Source organism: Harpia harpyja, chromosome 13, assembly GCF_026419915.1.
Source record: "Harpia harpyja isolate bHarHar1 chromosome 13, bHarHar1 primary haplotype, whole genome shotgun sequence".
In the NCBI taxonomy this organism is placed as follows: Eukaryota; Metazoa; Chordata; class Aves; order Accipitriformes; family Accipitridae; genus Harpia; species Harpia harpyja.
Window position 1 is genome coordinate 6,890,981 of NC_068952.1, and position 24,594 is coordinate 6,915,574.

Here is a 24,594-nt window from a genome sequence, read left to right on the forward strand (position 1 = left end):
ATTTAGGCCTATCATTTCACTTCTCATTGTCTCATTTTTGTCTTCTCCAACATGGGGATAATTATATTCAAAATCTATAGATTCCACTGCAGCTAGTTTATGACTAGAATATTTAAGCTTTGTCATAATACAAATAACTTTAACAAGAGTGACAGAGCAAGATCAGGTCTTTATGGGACATTCATCAAGAATATCTATAAATATTTCTATATTGGAGAGCCTACGGGAGGTCATAACAGCCAACAGGCAAAGAGGTTATGAAACGGATTAAAAAAAAGACTTCTCCACTCTTAAGGCCTGCAGGGCACCAGCACAATTCAAAAAGTGCCCCGTCCTTGCAAGGCACGTCATTAAGGCAGATGTGCTGTGATCTTACAAGTGTATCTCCTCTGCGAACTGTTCTTTTCCACTCAGCAGGGGGTAGGAGGTATCTTCACAACCTTTCTTCTTTTAACGTTAATTCAGAACCAGTAACAGAAGCTGGGTTAGCAACCCTGGAGTGTGAACTTCCCTAATTTTCACAACACTGACACGAAACAGGGTAACAAATGCTGTCTTGCCCTAGCTAACTATTGTGTTTCAGACACAACCAGCCAGGACACCCCGTAGCTGGGTTATTCTAAGAGCTCATACCGTCTTTGTCTGCTTGCCCAAAACTGGTGAGAATGACAATTAGTACCACAGCTGTTTGTTAGGATCTAGAAAACCAGCCTCTCATTTCACAGGCAGGTCTATGAATGCAGAACATCTCAGTGATCATTAAAATGAAGTTCAGCCACCTGCACGGCACAGGAAGGGCCCTCAGGCCTTCTCCCAGGGGTCTGCCCAAGATTGACAGTTTCATAAATGCTGAAAACTAAGTGTTCACTAAAGGGCTGTTTCGGTATCTGGCATATAAAGACTGTCAGTGTGAGGAAGCAGATTTGGTACAGCGCAGACATGGTAAAGACAATCCCTGCCCTGCTATTCTAACAGCTTTATTGAAAACATCAGCATCTAAATGCAAGGTAGGACATTTAACTCCCAGCAGAAACAATTTTCATCCACAAACAGGTATGATGTAAAATCATTGCACTCTGTTTTTAGGTATTATATTGCTTTTTGTAATTGCATTGTGACTTTACAGGGTCTGATCCTGACTTAAAACCACAATGAACATTCTGCTAAATATAATAGCGACATTAGATTTAACCCCAATTTCTTTAGTTTTATTAAAATGCAAATATTTACTTTATTGCCTACCAAATTAGAGCAAACACAGTCCATTAGCAAGTCAAATTTTGCCAATATCTTCAGCACAGCTCTGAGGAACAGATGCATAAATTACATTACCCCAAGCAGCTGAGAAGCACACTGCTCTCAGGAGTACTTATAGGCAACAGTTACTCATGTACATTTTTGCTGCATCTTCAGCCTTATTCTGCTGTTACTTGTGATGTTCTGATACTGTAAGAACATATGTTTACATATCCTCCAGAACAGTACTGGAAGAAGCTGAATTGTAAAGCAAGAGGTCATCTATTACAGGGTGATACTTTGTTTGCCACTTTGATTATTGAATAAACATTTAAAAGATGAGATTAACAGCAAAATACAGTCGGTTAACCTGAAATAGTTTTATACATAAATATTTTAATGAGTAATAATATTATGAATAACCATATGTATCTCCCTTCAAAGGACATTTCAATTTCCATCAGGCATCGCACTAGCGAATCGTCCTTCCTCCTTGGAATAAAAGGGGGGGGTAAGGATCAAACTTTGACTGAGTCACAAGTTTGAACTCTTTACTGTTACAACAGTTTTGTAGCTTTTCCCCTTATGAGCTACCCCTGCTTTGAATACCTGTGCAGGCACAGCAGGGTATATCTTTTCAGTATCCTTAGGTAAGCACACAGACATCCTTAGGTAATGATTGCTAAAAGTAACAGTTGTTATGTTCTAACTTTTGAAAAGTGCTGAATTCAGGAACTTTTAAATTTGACTAAAAATAGTGCTGGCACAACGCACATAATAAATAAGCGTCAGTAGTGAATGAATTGCCTGCCAGAAATACTATACTTCCTCTAAGTTCTTAAGTCCTATTTTAAGGACTTTCTTTCCAGATACGGTACTGTATACAAGGAAAGGACGAAAGGGATTATGTTCAGTATTTTTATTGCAATAGTAATACCCTTCTAGTAAGTATGACCCTGATATATTTACAATAAAATGTGTGAAGAAGAGATGCACTATCTCTAGTCAAGCAACATTTATGGGATTATTAGTGCAGAAGGTATAAATCCTGCCAGCTCTTTAGTCCCAATTCTACTGTCAGTTCTGCAAAATAGCTACTGTGTCAAGTTCCACTCTTTCTGATGAAATTAAAACTAACTGGGCACCCAAGACACTAATTGAATAGGGCACAGCCCCATTTTATCACATTCCACACTTCATAGATAATAAATGTAACAAAAGCGTAGGCAGAAAAGACTTAAGAGAAGGAAGGAGAGAAGCTTTTAGATGATCTGTAGTGAATTTCCTATGAGAGTGCAAAAGAGGAAAAGGCAGCTCAGCAACAGAAGTACTGAAGGCCTAAGTTTTGTCTAGACTGCAAGTCTATTGCAAGATTCAGGGAAAATCATTATGTCCCTCATTTCCAGATACAAACAAAATCTCTACCAAGTGTGAATCACTATCAATATGTTAACTCCATCTTCTTTTAGGCAAGCTGCAGAAGACAATTAAACCAACACAGAACTAATGGAAGTGTATAATACTTCAGTTAAAAATATTTTACTTGCTTTTCCTGTATCTCCACTTCCCCTGTTAAGCTACGCTCTTCTTTCTTTCGCTTGTACAACCTAAGGACAGCCCTGCTTTATCTCATGCCTCTTTTGACTAACAAGAGACGCTGTACCAAAATTATCTAAAAAGAACTCATCCATAAGTTATGATTTCCATAAACTAAAAACTGTGTACTAATACATTTTTAGCTAACTTCAAATTTTATCCTTAAAGTTACTTGTTCCTAATATAAAAATACCTTGTCAGAACCATTCTGAAGGCCAGATGAAAGTTGGCTTTATCATCCAATAGCAGTTTAGCTGTATCTTTCAAATAAGTACTGAGTACTGAAGTATACACTTAGCAGTTTATGTCTGTCACACATGCTCAGAGTCTAATGTACTTTTAAAAGTCCTAGGTTGCTTCAAACAAAAGAGAACTTAAATGAATTTAGTTTTATGAAAGATGTTGTAATTACAGTCCAAGTCCTAGCTGACAGAATGCATACAGCATTACATCCTTACATCCTACAAAATATGCAGATCTAATTAATGCTTTAGAAACAGCAATATCCTTTATTCCAGTGCCTGCATGCAAACTCTAGAATTTCTTCTGAGGCAGCTTAGGAACTAATTATGTGTGCATATGTATAGCAGGGGGGTGTAGCTCATACTCCCTATGATGTTGACAGAGATCTACCCCATCATACTGTCTATGTTTATTAGTATTGCTGTAGAGCAAGCATCACAAGTTTCTAAGCATACGACACAAGATAATTTTACTCCCAACAGCCATCAATTGGACTACAGTAGTTTGTCTGACTCCAGACTGGGCTGGATTTGAACAGCTGCTGTAGAAATTAAAGACTATATTCAATTATTAACTCAATGAACCATCAGAGCCCTTGAAAACAGCAAACAAATGTTTAGCTTCAATTAAAAATCAAAGATTCAGACTATGCCTGCTAACAAGAAAACGCAGTAGCTCTCTGAAAACAAGATTTCTATGATCAGATTACCTGCACAACCTTTCCTTTCCTGTTGTGTACATGTCTTGTGAGTGTAAACAAATGCTCTTCATTTTGTTGGTGTTTTTTGTAGCACCTGGCACAATAAGCCTTTAATTTTTAGCCAAGTCTGAAAGCACTGCTGTAACACAAACACTAATGAAAACATAACAGAAAAGGAGAGCCAAGTCTTGCTGAAAAATACCTCTGACTGAAGCACAACAGGGGCCTTTAAAAGATCAAAGTATCCAACTACAGAAATTTAAAAAAATTGCAAAATTCAAAGAGCAAGACAAACGTAAGACAGCAGAATATCCACCTAAAGACAACAAAAGAAGATTTGCTCCTGTATTATATTTTCTTCCAGAAAGAAGACAAATAGAACAGCCTGAAACCACCCTTTTGAAATTACTGAAGGCAACTTTAAAACGTAAAGAGTTTTCATACGATGTTAATTCAGAATATCACCGTAGTCCCAATAACAGATCATATGTTTAAACCTCTAAAAAAAGGATTACTGAACAACTGTTTCATATTCATATTGTTTATCAGGCCAGTTAATAGAAAGTTCAGATCTTGATAAAACTATCCAATACAATCCAATCAAAAGGCACCCTGACTTCTTGGAAGTATGTACCAGCCACCTTCCTTCATGACACAGTCCTCTCCCAGTAATGGCTAAACCCAAAGGGAAGAAGATGATGATTTTCCAAGGAGTAAAGCATTACTACCTCAAGTGAAGTGCTATGAAGGCATGTGTTGAATTGCCTAATCAAAAACTTGTATTTCTTCCCCTCATTCTATTCAGAGTTTGACCTTTGTGATTTCTCCTGAGTTTCACCAGGAGATTTCTACACAAATTGAGACATATCTGGTCATAACCACCAACAATACACTACACAGTTTTTATCTAAATGGTGTCTAAATTATAAGTACTTCAAATCCAAATCTAAGTCCAGGCCTATTCCACGTGGGTTTATGCTTGAATATCAATACATTTCTCATCTCAGAGCAATAAACAGAGATTGCTCCAAGCTGTCAATGTCAAGGAAAGACTGAGAGTGCCCACAGACAGTGATCACAGCTGCTTTTGTTGTTGTTCGATCTTAGAGATGAATGATAAGCATGAATGTCAAACTTGAAGTCAAACCCTTCTTAAATCCAGGGACGTTCAGAAAGTTTTTTGATATAAACCAACTCTGTTTTGAACCACTAAACTAAACTGCAGTGCAAAGATTAAAAAAAAAAAAAAAGCATTTGAGATTATAAAAATAATTTTTAAAATACATAGTATTTACTTAAAAATACATAGTATTTACTTAAATCATTTTATACACAGCAATGCCTGCTTGGGTACAAGCTTCTGTATTGCACCGAGTCACAGGGAGACATTGAATAACTAACTGGGTACCTGCAGTATGTTTTCTATACACATATTCTATATTAATTCTTCAGAAGTTATCACATTGTCTCCTGATTAGGGTTTATGCTCCAAGTCACTCAGTGGGAAGGGTCTCCTGACAGTTTTCCTGCTGCCCAGATGATTGTCAAAACTCAGCAGTTTCATCATATTGATGAGGTATGAAAAGAGAGAGCATTAGATACATCAAGAAATATAACATGTACTGAGAAACCAGTAACAATGATGAACTCTTTGGTCTCTAACAAGAGTGGACAAAGTTCATGTGCTCCATTGTTGTAACAATCACTGTTAACAGGAAAAATGTCACATGGTGCCATTTTTTGTTCTCTTTGTGATCTTTGTTACAGCAGCAGTTTATCAGAACTCTGGAAACCTCATCCTCTTTGTCCTGCGAGACAGAATATCACTGCTATTTCCACAGTCCAAAACCACCTTATGACTAGCCTAAAAAATTCTGTTTTCCTCTCAGATAACACAAGTACCTAAACTTCAAAGATAAAATGCTGACTACTGGTTAGGAGGTGCTGAATATAATGCATACCACAAACCTGGTATGTATTTACCCTGCAGACTTATCTCTCTAGTGTGACTATGCTGCAACATTTTATTTTTCTGTCAAGTGTAACTAAATGAGGAATTAAAGCATCTTTACTGAGGTTGTAAAAAATTTATAGCACTACAAAAGGTAAAACTATTGCTGTTATTCCCAGTTCTGCAACAAACTAATTGTCTTATTGCTGTAGTTTCTCCCCATGAGAATTTTCAACTCCAGGAAGAAAGTATGATTCCTTCTTACATATGGATGGATACACATCACTTTTTTAAAAATTTCTTGTGATTATACATCACGTTTGCCAAACTTGCTTATATAACCTTACATTAAGCATCTTAATGAACCACGCTATAGGCTTACAGAAGTACTCTGCTAATGACTATCAGCCTGCAGACTGGCTAAAAGAATGTCGCACATCTATAAATCCCTAAATCCATGATGAAGCAATCAACTGACATATCCAGAAACACACACTGAAAATCCATCACATTATCTCAGGCTTGCCAGTGACTATGAGGCAGAACAATGGAAGGAGTGATCATTGTAATAACCAGCAAATTTATCAAGAAGACAAAAATATGATTAGTCAATTGAAATCAGCTACTGTGACACCTGACACTCTCCAAAGGGGTATGTCCACTGTAGCTGCTGCATGCGGAGATTGGTAGGAGTTACTGGTAGGTGAAGGTCTGGAACCTAACAAGCTCCAAGTACAAAAATTATTTCATATGGCAATTACTCTAGCATGTATTATAGTCCAAAATATGCAGGAAAGAAAATGTCAGCTAATTAAGGATAAACGAGGAAAGATGGTGCTACTTTGTAAAAGTGCTGACTTCCCATAACATTTATCTACATGTAAAGGAGAAGAACTCCATACTCAGAAAATACTGCATCTGCTACTAAGAAAAAGCTAAAAAGCTAACTTGTTCCCTGTTAGCTGATCCAGTCAGCTCAGTAATGTTTCACTGAACACATCGTGGTTTTTTTCAAGTTCTGAGTATGTGCATTCAACACTGACAAACAGGCATGACACAGACACAGGATCAAGCCTTATCTTCTTCCCTGGAATGCTCCGTACAGCTGAACCTGTGGTGTTAACCCACAACCCTTCAAGCTTCTGATTACTCATGCCTCTGAATTACTGCTACTTTCATACATGTAAGTAATTTTGACTTTTTTTTTTACAGAATATTTAAATATGGAAACATACCAAAACAAAATTGTATGCAGACACTCAGGTGTCTGGAATTATATATTATGTTCACTAGGTTTTACATTTTATTTACAGTATCTCAGTCTGAATGGAATGTCTTCTAAAATTGCTATTTGAGGTAACATTGGTTTTGGTTATTTACCAAAACCTGTAAATACAGTAAAACCTAACTGTGATGTGTATTAGGGTATATACTATGGAATATAAATTTAGAATATTGATTTATTTTATTTTTGCAGAGTAATAAAAAACAGAATTGAATCTGGTAAACACCAGAACTATTGAGTACAGAATAAATTTCCCCCACAACTACCACAGATCCAGCTCCACTGGAAACCAGTGACAAAGTACTAGAACAGACCAAGCACTGGCAACCCCCAACCTCTTAAGTAAAACATTAAAACTTGCTTCAGAAAAAGATTAGGTGAATTGGTTTGGGTTTGTTTTTTTTTTTTAAACACTCCAGCTCCTGATTTACAATCTACTGTTGCTGTTGCTACTGCTAGTACTGGAGTGCTGAACTGGCTAAGTTTGCTTATTCAAAAGTTGTCCCTGCAGGGTTTTTTGTCTGCCTATTTGTATTTTTCAAGACAGTTCAAGTTCATCTGGAACATCTTTGAGATTAATGTCACCTTGCCTGTGGTTAGATTTCTTGCTGAAGTTGCTCTCTTCCAATCATCCCTTCAGGACTTGCAAAAAAAAAACAACCCCAAAACAAACCCCAAAACCCAACCAAATAAAATCAAGAAAAAGGATTGAGCTCTGGTACAATATTTTCTTACACTTGCAGTTTTACGAATTTTATGCCTAACTTAACTAAAATGCTCCACTACAGTAGGAAAATAAGTAAAAGCCTGTCTTTTATCTACCTCAATTCCCTCCCAGGTAAGTTCCAGTTCCAGTTTTGCTGTTCATAAATCACTTTTACTTTAGCATAATGGGCTTTAAAAACAAATATTTGCTGATAATTTGAGAAAGGTCACTTACATTGTTCAGCAGCGTTTGGCATGAGCAAACTGAAGTCTGAAATACATTCGCTGAGCCAGAAGCAAATTCAATCAACTCTCCTCCTTAGTAAGGATTTATCAGATTAATTCAAAAATTACAATGCATAACCTAATCACAACTTAATTTACATTTCCCCAAAGTTAAAGTAATAATATTACAGTGGTTGATTAATGAAATAGACCGTGTTTCAATCTAGGAACTTCCTAATTGCCCTTAGTGCTAAAATAAGTATATCCAACAGGAATCAATCAGATAGATAGATTTCTTGAAATACAACTGCAATTACAATTATATAATATTGCTGTCACCATTAACTGAATACATTTTAATAAACCCACCAAAATATTTAATTCACAAAACCCATGGTAGACCTATATGGCACACCTCACCTATCCCACTCCTCAGCTGGGCTAATGAGCCCAAGAAGCCTGTACTGCTGTATACTGTACTGCTTCCACTAGCTCAAGACAGCTCATTCACAACTAGTTTGTGTTCCTCTGTACAGCACTGTAGTGTGTCACAATCATATCCTTACAGAAACAAAGGCAATTTAGCAAAAAAGAGAGCACAGACTCCACAGCATTTGCCAAAACTAGTGTATGTTCTACATGAATCACGTAACACTTGTATGACGCACCAATGTCCACACAATGGACATTCAACAGTTTAATGAGCACACACATGAACCCATATATATGCTACAAAGCCCCCAAAACACACCACTGAATGAAATGAGATACCCGTATCCTGAGAGAACCTCACTTTGTGTGGCTTCAGAAAATAAGTCCTTCCTCTCATTTACTTCAGAAGAGATTTGACCATGGCTATACAAAGTTCAGAGCTTCTTTATACATAACCAATCATTCTCCAGTAACCAGAAAATGTAGGCTAATGTAATTCTATAGCACCATAAAAACATGGACTCATGTGTACATGCATGTACAGATGCCAGCACCATATATATCTGCTTCACATGATCCCTGTTTGTTTTAATTATATAGTAACATTTTCCCCAAACCAAATATCAGAAGATGCCTGGCTGCAGAACAACTACATCCTCCGTTCTATTTTGGAAAATGTAAATAAGTTATATAATATCTGGTGACATATTGCATACCTGGTCATAGTTTGTTAATAATATCTCCAAAATACTTGGAGAACAAAACCGAAAATCCATCCTTAAGAAACACTTTGCCCACTGGGATCAGATTTATATGACATATTGTATGCCCATTTAATAATTCCCAAGAACCCCTTCTAAAGCTAGGATATAATGAAACCGAACACATTTTTATAGCTGTCGAGGTTTAACCGTGGCCAGCAACTAAGTACCACGCAGCTGCTCACTCATTCCCCCCCACCCAGGGGGATGGGGGAGAGAATCAGGAGGAAAAAGGTAAAACTTGTGGGTTGAGAAAAGAACAGTTTAACAGAACAGAAAGAAGAATAAGAAACTAATAATGATAATAATAACAGTAATAAAATGACAATAACAATAATAAAAAGATTGGAATATACAAAACAAGTGATGCACAATGCAATTGCTCACCACTCACTGACCAATGCCCAGTTAGGCCCTGAGCAGCGATCCCTCCCAGGCCAACTCCCCCCAGTTTACATACTGGGCATGACATCACATGGTATGGAATACCCCTTTGGCCAGTTTGGGTCAGCTCTCCTGGCTGTGTCCCCTCCCAGCTTCTTGTTGCCCCTCCAGCCTTCTTGATGGCTGGGCATGAGAAGCTGAAAAATCCTTGACTTAGTCTACGCACTACTTAGCAATAACTGAAAACATCAGTGTGTTATCAACATTCTTCTTGTACTGAACCCAAAACATAACACTATACCAGCTACTAGAAAGAAAATTAACTTTATCCCAGCCAAAACCAGGACAATAGCCCACCTATAACCTCTTTAGAAAACAGATTTACAGCAGATCTTAAAGCATTAAGTTCTAATGTCATAAATTGCAAGATAACTCTGTTTTCAAATCTCTTTAAAAGAACTGACTTCAAGACATAGGAAAACAGATAAGCTGTTGTTTCATAGAAAGAGAAGCAGACCTAAAGCCACAAAATGTTATAATGAAGGATATAGTTAGTGCTTGCTGAAAGCATCCTAACTACTATTTTCCTGTACCTATATAGCTGGCACTCAATTCTTTACTGTTTTTCCAGAATTTTCCCCAACAGCGAATCCTTTATACTACATAAACTAAAGCTATTTTTAGTGACTGTCAGATTTGAAGACTACAAATCTCTGTAGTTATTCTATCTTCCTCTTCTTGCATATAATCTCTCAATTAAAACAAATGTGTCCCCAAAGATCTTTAAAGAAGGGGCTGAATTAACAAACTGTTTAAGTGAACCAGAAGCAAGCCAATCCCTTATGAATACAGAGTCTGTAATTAGCCAAAATGCTCCATTTTGCTCTTCACAGTGAGGCTGAGGCTCAATAAAAATTAAACACTGATGCAGGCAAGGCATTCCCATGGGGCTCACATATATTAATACATTACCACTCACCAGTTGCTTTATGTCAAAGAAACTGGGACACAACTTGAAATTGGCTGGCTGCCTATTTGATAAAATGGAAAGCTATTGGTGATAGGTATTTTCTCTTATTTTCATACCCCTAGTGTCATAAACAGACTAAGAAAGTACTTAAATGTGGCTCCTAACAGTCACATGCTCATAACGGTGCCAAACAGATACGACTCAGGTTCTGACTGATCATCATAGATTCTGCACGGAGTCACAGTTACACCTTTGGATCACCCCAAACCAATAATCCCTAGCACTGGTTTCCCAAAACCTCTAAGGATGAGGCCATCAGTTTCCTAAAAACATATCTGAATTTAGTTTTTAGCTTGATTAGGATGCAGTCAGCAGTCCACACTTCAGTGATAACCTTTTTAAGCAAAAATGAGAATAATTTAGGTGGCTTCATTACTACTCTGATGATGGCAATTTATAGAAACTTGAATATATAGAATAAAATAGTTTGGAACTATGATTATTTTGACTTCAATAGGACAGAGTAAGGAGAACAATGAGTGTTTATGAACTCTCTTTCAAGCTACAGATGACTAACCCATGAATGTATCAATCCTACAATTTATCAGCTCCTTCAAATCCCTGAGAAACTGAGGCACTCAGCATCTCTCTTGTGTCAAGTTAAAATAAATACTGTATTAACTTTTCTATTCAGCCAATTAAAGAACTTAAACATTAAATATGTAGCCAATAAAATGTTTAGTTTATCAAATAGTAAGCCACTGTTTGAAAAAAGGGTATTTCTAAAGCCTGTACTACAATATCATCAGTTGATAGGACTATAAAAGCACCTCAAGCTGCGACTCCAAAATGATTCACCACCTTTGAAAAGCATGTTCCAAAATGAATGGGCTGATGTTCTGAAGTGTCACTTCTTATCCAGAAATCCTCTATTACGTTAACCTTTTGTAATTTGTCTTACTTTGTCCTTACAAGGTCATCATAACTTCCACTTCTGCAGCAGAATCCAGCCTTTCATCAATGGAGTGTGAGGATCATTCGAAGAGAAAATGAATGCACATCACCACCGGATGGCTTTAATTCTCATAAGCTTCACAAATTCTAGGCTAGTTTATGCTTACCTTTCGCAGGAGGAAGCAAATACGCTCAATATTTCTCAGCCGCTCTCTCTGTCAAGAAAAAGTGGGAAAAAGGTAGGAGATTACCTGATGTTATAAATTAAAGACAATATATTACAATTACAATGGGTCAAGAGCATAATTAACGGCTGTAGGGAAGCAACACATTATTAATCTGAAATGACAGTATTCAATTCTTACCTACTGCTTGCAAGCCAAATCATTTACCCATTGTCATGGTTTAACCCCAGCCAGCAACTAAGCACCCTGCAGCCGCTCACTCATTGTCCCCCACCCAGTGGGATGGGGGAGAGAATTAGGAGGAAAAAACGTAAAACTCATGGGTTGAGATAAAGACATTTTAATAGAACAGAAAGGAAGAGAATAATAATGATAATACTAATAATAACAATAATAAAATGGCAATAATAATAAAAGGATTGGAACATACAAAACAAGTGATGCATAATGCAATTGCTCACCACCTGCCAACTGATGTCCAGTTAGTTCCTGAGCAGTGATCCCCCCTGCCAGGCCAACTCCCCCCAGTTTACATACTGGGCATGACGTCACATGGTATGGAATACCCCTTTGGCCAGTTTGGGTCAGCTCTCCTGGCTGCGTCCCCTCCCTACTTCTTGTGCCCCTCCAGCCTTCTTGATGGCTGGGCATGAGAAGCTGAAAAATCCTTGACTTAGTCTAAACACTACTTAGCAACAACTGAAAACATCAGCGTGTTATCAACATTCTTCTCATACTGAATCCAAGACATAACACTATACCAGCTACTAGGAAGAAAATTAACTTTATCCCAGCTGAAACCAGGACACCCATTAAGTCCCAGTAAGTTATTTTTTCATCTGTTACTGGGTGTAACAATATAAACTGCGGATTCAAGTCTCTGTTAGCCTTGAGCCAGAGGCTGCAACTTCTTTTAAGTCAGCATTTGTGGCTCTACCCAATGGGGCCAATCTATACCACAGAGACTTGGTCTTGCATTTTCAGGTACCCAGCCTCTGGTTTCAAGATAATTCTGAATGGGAAAAGCAACTACAGAGTTAGTATGGCAGCCCTTCCTCTATCACTAAGAGGGTGCCTGAGCAACATGTGATATTAGAATTTAACCCATTAGTGAAGAATATCTGAAATGTCCTAGAAATGCCACTTTAAACAACAGATGCATTCATAAATACTGAAAGTCACTGTAATTAAGCACTGTAACTCAAAAGATGCTCTAAGCTCAATTCACAGAAAGACAAGTCAAAGACGGGTTTTCTTTTAAATGGCTCATAATGAGAAATTCACTAGTAAAATCAGATTTCACTCTGCGTAACCCCATCACTAGAATTACTGTGAAAGATCCTACTGTTGACTACACTGCAGAAGGCACAGTGGATTTGTTGTCTTCAGAAGACTACCTGGTAAAATTTTCATTTAGACATGGGAAAAAATATTCTGAACAATGACCTTTTTTAAACAGGTAATGTAATATACCAATGTGAGAAGCCAACTCTCCCTAGACTTTTTGCTTTTCAAACATTTTAAATTTGCTCCAAGTTTGAGGTTTATTTTTATTCTCCAAAGAAATGTCTCTTTTCCTTTCCTGTCCCCAAGTGTAAGCCATTTTTAAAAAAAGTATCATTTTGAAAAGACAATGAGACAGTGGCAGCTTGATAGGCACCAGACAAATAATTCTCAGTACTGCCATTGGTTTTGCCTCTGATTTCTCCTTAATTCAGCCTCCTCTTGTCAAAAAGGCTCTACCCTCTGTCATGAAAATGTTGTGGAAGACACATGAGTAAACATCAGACATTCTTATGGTGCAATAAAGAAAACTACCCCACCAAATAAATGGAATATGGGCATGAGCAACTATGCATAGGGAAAAAGGAAAATACGCTGGACCAAAGACGTAAGAAATACTTGCTAAAAATCTTTCTTTTATGTCACTATAAAAGGCATAAACATGTATATAGTGCAGAAGAAAGCAATCTGAGATTATTGCTTGAGTTATCATAGAAAGTTTCATAGAAGAGAGTCAAATATGTCAACTGATCACAGAATACTTTTCTGTGTTGTACTGGAAACTCTATGATTAACTTTTTGATTACATCACTAATATGATTGAAACATGGATTTATTAACAACTTCTATCCTAGAGACCAATTCCATTACTGTTTTAAAATAAGAGGAAATTATCTCCATGGAGCATCTTACAAGTTTTAGGAGGAGAACAAATTACTGCAATTTGCTATACATACACATTTCTTGTGTGCAGTTCTCATGATGGGAAGTAAAAACAGATGAAGTGAATTCAAAATCAGATTATTTTCAGTAAATTCAAAACCAGATTACTTCCATTGAAGTCCTCTATGGGATTTCTTCATATAATTTCTTTCTTCTGTTCTTATTCTTTGCTTATGTGTTAGTGAACAGTAAACAAGATTTCTTGTTTGAAGATTCATGTAAAGATTACACTTAAAATCACCAGTGGTCTAAGCAGTACCACAAATCCTCTGCTGAGTTATGAAACAAGGTTAAATGGCAAAGTACTAGCTACTGAATCTGGTTATCATTTGTAGGCAATTCAGTAACTTGATACTCTGTAGAGATCAAATTCAGCACCTGTCATAATCATTGTAATTCCCAGTGCGATGACGGGAGCCAAGTTCTGCTCTCAGTTCTGGTGGTACAAATCTCATGCACGTTTAACTGTAGTCAGCTAAATCACCCTAGATTACAGCTTTAATTAACAGAGGAATTTTCATATGCTTAAATCTGGGTTGCATTTTGGTTCATTAGGTAAAACTGAGTTTACAGTCCCAGGGTGATATTTAACCTTTTCCATAGCAGATGCAGCAGAACGTGTTATTTACTCTTAAAGCACAGGAGAATTTAGAGCCCTGCCATGGGACAGAGGTCTAGGAATGCACCTCTTAGCAAATCCCTTCAAGTTTTTGACTCACTGATACATACAGTATGGGAGAAGGTGGTCATCCCATGCTTGAACGCAGATAAAGCAAATTATTTCAAAAAGGAAAATTTGTGCCACGGAATGAAAAGATAAAAAGAAAGCATTAGCATCACATTATATATCCTTCAGTTTTTGAACTTCTAAATTATTTTCCTGCCTCCTTCAGCAAAAAGGAAAGCTATTAGCATAAAGAGTCATCATCTGGCTTCCTAAGACTGGCCCAATAAATAATTTTCCAAACTACAGTTGACTTCACAACAGATTCTACATTCATTTCTATACTCATACTTTCACTGACAGTTTAGTGCATCTCCCTTTCTTTAGTAGCTGTTGCTTGGCAAGCCACTGGTTGTACTCACTGCGTGGACTGGGTTGCACTGATCTATTGGGCTTTTGAAGTCTGTCCGAAGTTCATCAAAGGCGATTATCTGAAAAACAATTTTTTTCAAATATTGTAATGAATGCTCATTCAAACACTTATTTTTCCTTTAGGGACTAGTTAGATGCATTGCCTCTCTTCCTCCCCTTCCAGAGAAAATATGGAAAACTAGCTTCCCCGACACACTCCTTTCAGAACTAACTAGTTAAAACAAAACATGGGATACTCCTACATATGACACCTGAAATCCATTAATCTGTCATCTCTGTAAAATCATATCTATAGCCTTTTCAGCATTGTTGCTTTCCAGATTTCTTCCCTTATATCAGCTAGAATTCTTTTCTCAAACTTCCAAATGACATAAAACTACTTCACAAACAAATACATCTCCAGACTTGATGGAAAAAGTCATTAGCTGCCTAAAACACAGACATGCATCAGATATGCTATTCTAGGTTCAATACATACACAACAGCCCCTTTTCATTAGTTGTTAAGCCTACTTCAGATATTAATTCTGAATTAGTATCAGCTTTATTATTATTAAGCCGCTATTCATTATCAAGCAAACTCCTCAAAAGGTAAACCGCTCTAGAGCAAAACATACCCTTCCTAAATTCTGGCAGGTTTTAGAACCTTACTTCAGACCTCATTAATGGAGAAATGTCTTTTGCTCATCTCCTTTAGTTTCCTCCATGAACTGATGGATTGAGACACGCTGGTAATTAGTGCCTGCTTTTAAAGTACAGCAGATAAAAGTGCCCATAAAAATAATGTTTGATAATGTTTTCTTGGAAAGAAAACAGCTGTAATAACCCTCAGAGTATTTCATTCAAACATCTCAAAGCACGTTCCTAATTTTATTTTATGTTTGTATTCTAGTAATACCTTTTCTTCTGCTTGCTTCACCCAAGTAATGAAAGCTCACTATGACAGGCACCACGTAAATAGATGTTAAAACAACGGTTCCTTTTTAGACAATTTACAAGCCAGGAAAGTACTTGTTCTCAATAAAAAGATGATGGAAGTACACGGTAGCAGTCAGGTAATTAGTATATGAGCACAACAACCATTCTATGACATGTTACAGCATGCCTGCTGCCTAGCTGTTCAAAAAATAACCAACTGGGTGTCAACACAGACCGGCTATATAGGTAAAACAGATTCATTTTACAGATATGGAATGCAGGAGCAGAAATCCTGAAAATAGCCTATCCATGATTTATATAATAATCTGGTGAGAGGCTTGAGAATAAAACCTAGAGCTACAATCCACAAATCTAAGCCCTACTCTGCATCCCACTCTAATGCTGCATTCATCACACTGAAGCACATTTAAAATCAAAAGTGTGGCATTTTACAAGAGTACTCTACAGAATTCAATTTATTCAACTATGACAAGTCAAAGTGCCAGAATAAACCACAAAGGGAACTATAAAACATGATTACAAGTGAAGCATTTCTCCCCATGGATGCAGTATCTCTACAAGTTAGGAATTAGATCTGCAACAGATGTTTAGACTAAGGTAAAAGAGCAAATCTCAGAAACTGTGAGAGGGTCAGAGTACAGTTGTGAAGAATAAGGTTCATGACACCTCTGTATTTAACACTTCTTGAACAGGTCTTCATATTCCCAAGCTGGGCCAACTGTTAAGAGGGTAACAACCACGCAAGTCAGACGCACACACTTCTGTTTGTAATTGGGTATCAACATTGGCACTGACAGCACTGACAAAAAGGGGGAAGGATGGCCCTGTAACAGGTAACAGAGCTGCCTCTGTTCATAGCTGTGCCACTGATTTACTTTGGGATCCTGAGCATCTCCCTTAAATTCTCTTTGTCTCACTGCACTGGTACTTACAGATGTAGCTTTAAGATAGAAAACAGTTATGAGCTTTGAGTGACAACTGTTTTCAATAATGTACAGTGGTAACAGCTTTTTTTCTGTTGTAAATGTAGAGATGAGCTGAAATTTCCTTGGGGGTGGGGGGGGTGGGGGCAGGGGAAGAGTGAATGTGCTGTGCTCTGTGCTCTTCCTGTTGGTAGTCAGTAACAGCAACAAGGAATTTGAGATAATCACGAAATGACAGGCAGTACAAGATCCAGCTCATGATGTGAGGAAAGACTGGTCCGAGACAACAACATGGGGAACCCGAATACTGGAATGATAAGATGGACCCCGTTCAAGAAGTCCAGAAAAGCCTCTAAAGATTCACTGAACACAGAGATAGGATGACAACCCTGAAGTGTGTTTAGATGAAGAAGAACTAGGTCACTCTGAAAGACAGAGCCATTAAGGCAGGGCTCTGTTGAGCTAGCCTTAACTAATGCAGCTAAGTCTTGGGGAAATCCTAAATGATAGTTTGGAAAAGAGATTAGCCTCAAATATACTACACATTTCAGTTTCCTCATTTTTTGCTTTCTCGTGTTTTTTTTAACCAGCATTCCCAACTCTGCAGTCAAAAACCTACTCTTTATTTGCTGGCATGCAATTTATTTTCTGTTATTCTTGCATTATATCCAAGTGCATTGAAACAAATCTGACAGTATTAAGCACATCGTTTTCATGGAACCAGTAAGTGTAAATACAATAGTTTCACAGATAAACCTTTTGGGATGCCTGCTAATTATGAAAATGTTAGAGACATTCCTGCTACACCTGCAAGAAACAGACTGAGGTCTGGTATCAAGCATACAGGATTGAAAGAAAGTTTCTTCATTAAAAGTTTCAGTGTCTCTCTGGAAGGAGGCTGACAAATGAAGCCTCCTCAATTCTTAGTATTTTATTTCATAAAAGTTCCATAATAGTTTATATTTTGTTAAATCTCCAGGAATAGAAATCTAGTGATGACATTAAGATACCTATTTTAATTTATGAAAAAGCACATTCCTATTTCTCAGTCACAGTGAAAAACTTGAAGGCATAACATTAGGCAGGCTCACAATTAGAAGGAATATAAAGAAACTCCCAAAGTTTTTTGGGGGGATGGGTTTTTGTGGTTTGGGTTTTTTTCTTTTCTTTTTTTTTTTTTTAAAAATCTCACAATGTTGTGTGTTCTAATTCCAAAACCGCAATTGAGAAATGATGGAAACAAAGCTGTAGCTTCTTGAGATTGGCAGTTGCTTACAATACACTACGTAACTGTGCAACAAATTATATTGTATTCCTGAAAATAAAGCTGGGTTGTGCTGCAGCATGGTTTACATAATTAATTAGTAAACATCTTCCTCTTTGAATTATAACTAGCCTTCTGTAGCAGTTTAATGCCCTAGGGCATTGTGTGGCCGAAGTTGCCATTCTTCCCTACAAAAACCAAATAACTCGCTACTTGTTTCCATTAAGTATTTCACAATGCTTTCACAGGAGATGCAGCGTTCTGGGCATACTCTACAGAAACAATCTTCTGCCCATTTACATTTCAGCTGGATGTAGTACAGCTACTTGCTTCCCATACATCAGCGGACCAGAGTTGCTGAATGCTCTGCGACAGCATCCAGGTATTCTCAAGGTCTGTTTCACCTCAGAAATTACCACACTTATCAGCAACTTGACAGAGTAGATCATTTAGAGGGAAACAATGTAATAGATCCCAGTCAGGGCACCTCACCACATGAACTGCCATTATTACACCTTTGTAAATGAATGTATTTTATAAACTGTTCAATATCTTTCAGTTGTCCAATCCAATTTGATCCAGGGTGGCAATTAAGACTACAAAACATACATTTGCGTGGACATCAGCGACCCCATCTCTCCAAAGGCCACACAATAAGCAGACAGTTGCAAAGAAAAATGACTAGCCTCTAGTCACAAAGCTAAACAGGTAGCTAAGTGGATAGCATTTTGGAAACATGTGCCAGGGACTGATCTTACACAGAGGAGAAGTTTATTTCTTTTAGTAAATATTAACATTGTACACAGCTTCATAGAAAGAGAATAAGGACCATTTGATATTTACTTAGGAATGCCAAGAAAAAAATCAAGCTATCTATTTGCAAAGCTCTATCAGAAAAAAAAGCGTCATTTTTAGCAATAATTTTTATCATTACTGCACAATGGGGCCAGGGATTGAATGGGCAATGGATATTGAACTACCTTCTGACTTGGGGAATTTTCCCTGTGATTCCACATTGTGAAACATTGCAGGAATTTTGCTCTGCCACTGCCCTAGCCGTGCTTTTTTTCTGTTGATAGAAGTGTACTTGTGGCTGTTATCCACCTGACAGAACGAAAGGTTTATGAAAATACTGGTTGCGTTCTCTGGTGATTCACACCATCTACAAATCTCAAAACTCCAAGTGTAAGTCAGCAAGGAGTTTGCCCCAGTTTAAACACATACTGAACAGATGAGATTGTGATGACAACATATGTTTCAGTACAGCTACAACTGCAATGATATTTATAAAATTTGTTTTCATTACCCACAGTCTCTGTGCTCATCTATCCAGACAATAACAGCTTTGAATAATGAAGTGTTCACATAAGATTGAACCTGAATTTTGTTTTCTTCCTATGCTTATACACCCATCAAACTGAAAATTTCACCTATTAATGGTAGGAATGAATTATGATCTCTCATTTTTAGGGAAGATACTTTTTTTTTTTTAAATCACTGAGCTCTTACAGAAATGTACTTTAATTGAGAATGTGATGTTTTAGGGTGGCAGTGGAGTTGGTGTGGGTGTGAATTCAGTGACAGCAAAGAAGTTGGATATTATTGCTTATTGGCATCTCAGAAAAGTTAAGATAAAACAGAACTTGATGACAACCACACTAACCACAGAACAGAACAGTAACACTTAACATATGTTTCCTTGACACCACTCTGTCAATGCACCACAATCCCATCTTGAAGAAACTGTCTTTAATGGTTCATTTAAACCATTTGTCTACCCCTCCACTCTCTCACACAGCTTTCACAGCACCCATACCAGCAGTTCATAGGCTGTCTGCAAGTCAGCACATGGACAGAAGGTGGACAGGTTTAGGAGCATGTTGTGCTCCAAAACTTCATGCCTGCCCATCAACTGCTGTATAGACATATTTACTGTGTTTGGGAAATAGTGTTGAACATTTATCATGTTTGAATCATGTTGATGCAAGATGAGCAAGTTACTCTGGATTTTGTTGAGCAAAAGCAGCAAATGACAAAATGTGTGAGTGTCAGTCACATAAGAATGCAAAACGACCTGAAATGGAAGATAAGTCACTGCCTTGACACGACGGAGTAAGGGGAGCCCATAGAGAGATGCAGAGAATGGTGACGTTGACAAAGTGACAGACTGAGAGCACAGGTTTTGCTACCCAATTCTTATCATGATACGAAATGAATCTGAACAAGAAATTTAGCTGTGTGGTTGGTGAACATTTGTTCAAGATGGTTGTTCCTCTTCCCTCTTTCTCTTCTGGTTGAACTGATCTGGTTCATGCTACCAAGCAAGGTAAACACAGCAAGCAAAACCCTTCCCCCTCTGTAAAGGTTCCTCTGAGTTGACCCCTCCACTGCAATCTCCAATGAGAACGGTCATTTCAGCTTAAGTGGCTGTTAGTCACAATACTTTCAATATTCTAGTAATACCCTATAAATCATAAGAGGTGTTAACTGTAAAGTAATTTTATTAATGTTACAGTCTGTGATATAGTCCAGAGACCATACATGACATGTCAAGTAATGTAGATGTGTGATTTAAACTGCTTTTTAAGTACGGTCTTCCTCCCCCTCACCAGGACCATTTTTTGTTAAATTCAGCACTCACAGCGTAACGGATGACTGAAACCACGTCTGAATCAACCTGACAATCTTCTTTTGAGAATACCATAAAGTGCTGACATTAGGCTATGAAAAAAAAATGAAATCAAATTACTGGGAAAAAATTCTGCTTGTGATACTAACAAATCCTAAACTATACATGAGTACACCGGAGAGCAATTTGGCCTACTTTGGTTCATTAGCACAGGAAAAGGATGGAATGCAGGTTGTGCTATGACAGGAAATATCTTTTTTTTTTTACTTGCCAGTGCTTGAGTGTATTGTTCATTATTTGTTTTTACTAAATGTTACTAAACATCTGATGGGCTGGGGTTTTTAAGGCCTTGAAACCAAGAGCTAGCTGCTCAGAGGATGAGGTGTTCAGCTCTCATTTCATATTGTATTGTAATAAATCGATGTCTTCCTACAACATCTTGATTGCCACTGAGCTGCACAGCACAACTTTCACAGCCTCTGAAGACAGAAAAGACAGAACTTAACTTCTACTGAAAAAAACCCCACAGCCTACTGCGGCACTCTATCATCTACATGCAGCCCCTCAAAAAAGGGCATCAAATAAATACAAGAAGGTACAGTGGTGGGAAAACAACCAGAATGTGTGTGTATGCACTTTATAACCATTCTATAATTATTACTTAAATAGAAAATTAACTTCATGGAAAGGATGCAGGCTCTCAGTTAAGAATATGCACAAAGCCTTTAGACAGAGGGGTTATCAGCTGATTCACATTTAAAAACACCTGGAGCTGGGTAGACATGCAGCAAAGGAGTAGCTCCCAGATTCCCTTCACAAGTCACTTTCTGTCTTCAGAACAGGAGACAAAAGAGGCTGTTACCACTCAAGTTAATTCGGAAGAAATTAAACAGTCTAAACACCAGAGGCCAACGCTGCACAGCATCATCGTATATGCTGACAGGAAGCTGAAAAACAATCTTTGTTCTAAGTCTTGGGGTTAACTTTCAAACCCTTCAGAAAATATCCAGATCAGTATAACTCTCTGCTTTTCACTTCTTAAAGAGGGAATTTCTATATTCTTATTTCGTACTTACTTAGTAAGATGAGTATTTATGGTGCTCCTCACTCACGTTCTTAAGACTTGTGGTCTGTACCCAGTATTGCATCTGTACTTAACACAGCTCATGAACGTTTCTGGCAAGCCTCAGAGCTGCTTAATGTTCAGGTTCACAAATTCAACCTATGACCCACTGAGAGAGTACAAAATTGTTCATTAAGGTTACAACTGTAACTATAGCAAATTCAGTATTTCAGTGAGCTAGATACTAAAGCATATTGACTTTAAAATGCTGGAGCTGTGCAGTAACAAGTTTACAAAGCTGTTCTCACTCATGCCCCCAATGACTATCTTTCTGGGTGTAAAGAGATCTCCAACAAAGTAATAGTTCCTCATAAAACAAACTACTTCAATTTACTAGGGATCCCAAACGTGTTATAGTACAGATTCACCAATATTTACTTGCTCAGGGGCTGGGTATCATATAGCTGCTCTGTAATCATTACTATCAGTACTATGTAAACAGTTCAGAGAAGAAAATGAAGAAATACATATTGGAACTGCAGTACTGGAAGATTTAAGGCAGCAGAAAGTAAAACTTAAGCTACAGTTTGACCAAGACATGGAAGTCAAAAAACATACAAACTTTCAAGGAAATGTTTTAGGGCTATTTTTGCCTCCTATTTCATCCAGAAAGAATAGCTACCAGTGATCCTGCACACTAGCGTTTTGTTAAATAGCACAAGCAATCGGATCCTCATTCTTAGTAAGATGATGATTAGGTGTATATATCAGAGTTTTCAAAATAATGTATTTTCTCTAAGTCAGAAGAACAAGTATTTCCAACATTTCCAATAAACTGATTCTGAAAGAATTTCCAGATCTAAGACAAAAAGCAAAAATTTGTTCCAACACTACATTTTTGCTTTGGAATTTATTTTGGGTTTAGGCAAATCAGATTATATGACATAGTTCAATATTTCATTGTATTTATTTTGAAGAAAACACACTGCTTCATAGAGATTGAAACATTTTCTCTTACTTTCTAGATCAAAGTATCTCTTGTTTGTCCTATAATGAAACAGTAATGCCAGTTAAGTGTTACCATTATATTGTCACTTAATTGTCAACACAGAATTCAGGAAAGAGAACTGGAGGGGACTTCCTGGGCTGTCAGCTTCAGCTTCCTGGGCTGTCAGCTTCAGCCCCCAATTTCTGCAGACACCACATCAGAAGATGCAAGTGGTAAATAGACCAAGCTTATTTTTAAAACAGGGAGGAGGCATATGATTTCCCTTTTCACTGTTCCATTTGGAACACAGCACAAACCTGCTGTGAAATTTGGGAGCCTTCTCCTAACTTTTAAATTTGTTCAGAGATAACACAAGCCATGTATATCATTGGCAAGACTGCTTTATTACAACAGCTACTTAGTAAAATGAGAAAGTTTTGTTTTGCAGGAACTTGCATCAAAATTGGCATGACTCCAAAACCATTTGTCTTCAATTCAGCAGAAACTCCATCCCAGCTCATGGTAATTGACATTCATACAAACCCACACATACACACACAAATCTTATGCATTACAGCCCTTGTATGTGAATTAATAACAGACCTAAACGATGCTGGCACTGAATCTCTACTTCATTTCTTCCTAAAATAGTGGATAACTCTTGGTTGTCTGGAGCCTTTTATACTGACACCTGCCAATAGCAACTAGATCTAACCAATCCCTTTTTTGAAAAAGTCAAAACCTTTTTCTTGCCAAATTTCTTTAAGAGCCTTTATACACAAGTTACATGTATCAAATTATCCCTGCATTATTAACCCCTTACTTCTAACAGCAGGGAGAAGGAAGATCCTTATGAACATGAGGAAAGGGCCATGGATAATATGATAGCACAATAATGAATGGCAGAGAAATAAAAAATGGTGAAATAAGGTTCCTGTTTTGGGCTATCCAGCAGGTTCAGCTCTCTGTGGTTGAGGGGACACCACACTCTCCCCTTGCTGATCTAAGCAGGGACCGAGTCCAAAAAGAACTCTGTGCCTAGTACTGCATCCCAAGGGAAGAAGTTTCCCTGACAAGCAAGTGCAGCAGGAATTTCCTCTGAAGACGACTCAGAAGGCAGGGAAATCTACCCAGTCAAGCTATGGCCAAAGAGATAAGAAAAGCTGCTTGCACGCTACCCATATGACTGCATCTTAACAGCTTCAGTTTGATTAGGAACTGATTAAGCAGAGAGGCCTGACACAGCTCTACTCTGCACCCCTGCATCAAAGCCACACTGCAGGAATTTATATATGGCAGGTGTAGGAACTGTCTCAATAGTCAGAAGCTTCCAAATTAGTAACGGAACTCAGTACATCATCCAGAAACCGGAAAGAGTTTTATACTGACAGATATCACCACTGCCATTTATGGGCTTCAATATCCCTTATTTGAAAAGATGACCCAAAGATGCACTAAAATCTGCTTATTTATATAGCAGTTCAGATTCAGGAGAATGGTGTTAGAAAGCCCTGTAGGCTAAATACCTACAGTGTTTGTGTGGGTTTGTACTTCAGATAAGGAACGTATTAACAGAGTTAATAAATATTGCCTGCCTGGTTCACATCACAAGCTTTCAGAATACAGTGTTAGCTCCCAATGACATGCACAAACGATGCAATACCTCTGTGTCTTTGTAGCAGGCAGACTACTGCAAAATGCGTGAAAGTTTAAACATACATGCCCTGACAAAGTAGCAGATAAAGTCAGAAAGACAAAACCCATCATTCAGCTTAAACATTACTAATGCTGTAATTTCACATGGATATATTACCCTAACAGGTGAAATATGCAACTCCAT

The 24,594-nt window shown here is 37.6% G+C and overlaps 1 protein-coding gene across 3 annotated transcripts in view; it reads right to left on the bottom strand.

Annotated features, from left to right (window-relative positions):
• CNIH3 (cornichon family AMPA receptor auxiliary protein 3) overlaps window positions 1-24,594 on the bottom strand; it is a 55,826-nt gene that overhangs the window by 13,870 nt on the left and 17,362 nt on the right. For all 3 annotated transcript variants that reach the window (XR_008237890.1, XR_008237889.1, XM_052805450.1), the window contains exons 2-3: window positions 14,940-15,008; window positions 11,610-11,657 (exon numbers count right to left, since the gene is read on the bottom strand). Coding sequence is in view for 1 of the 3 variants with exons in the window: in XM_052805450.1 (XP_052661410.1) it covers window positions 11,610-11,657; window positions 14,940-15,008 (117 nt within the window). In the remaining 2 variants the exon portion in view is untranslated. The remainder of the gene's footprint in view (window positions 1-11,609; window positions 11,658-14,939; window positions 15,009-24,594) is intronic.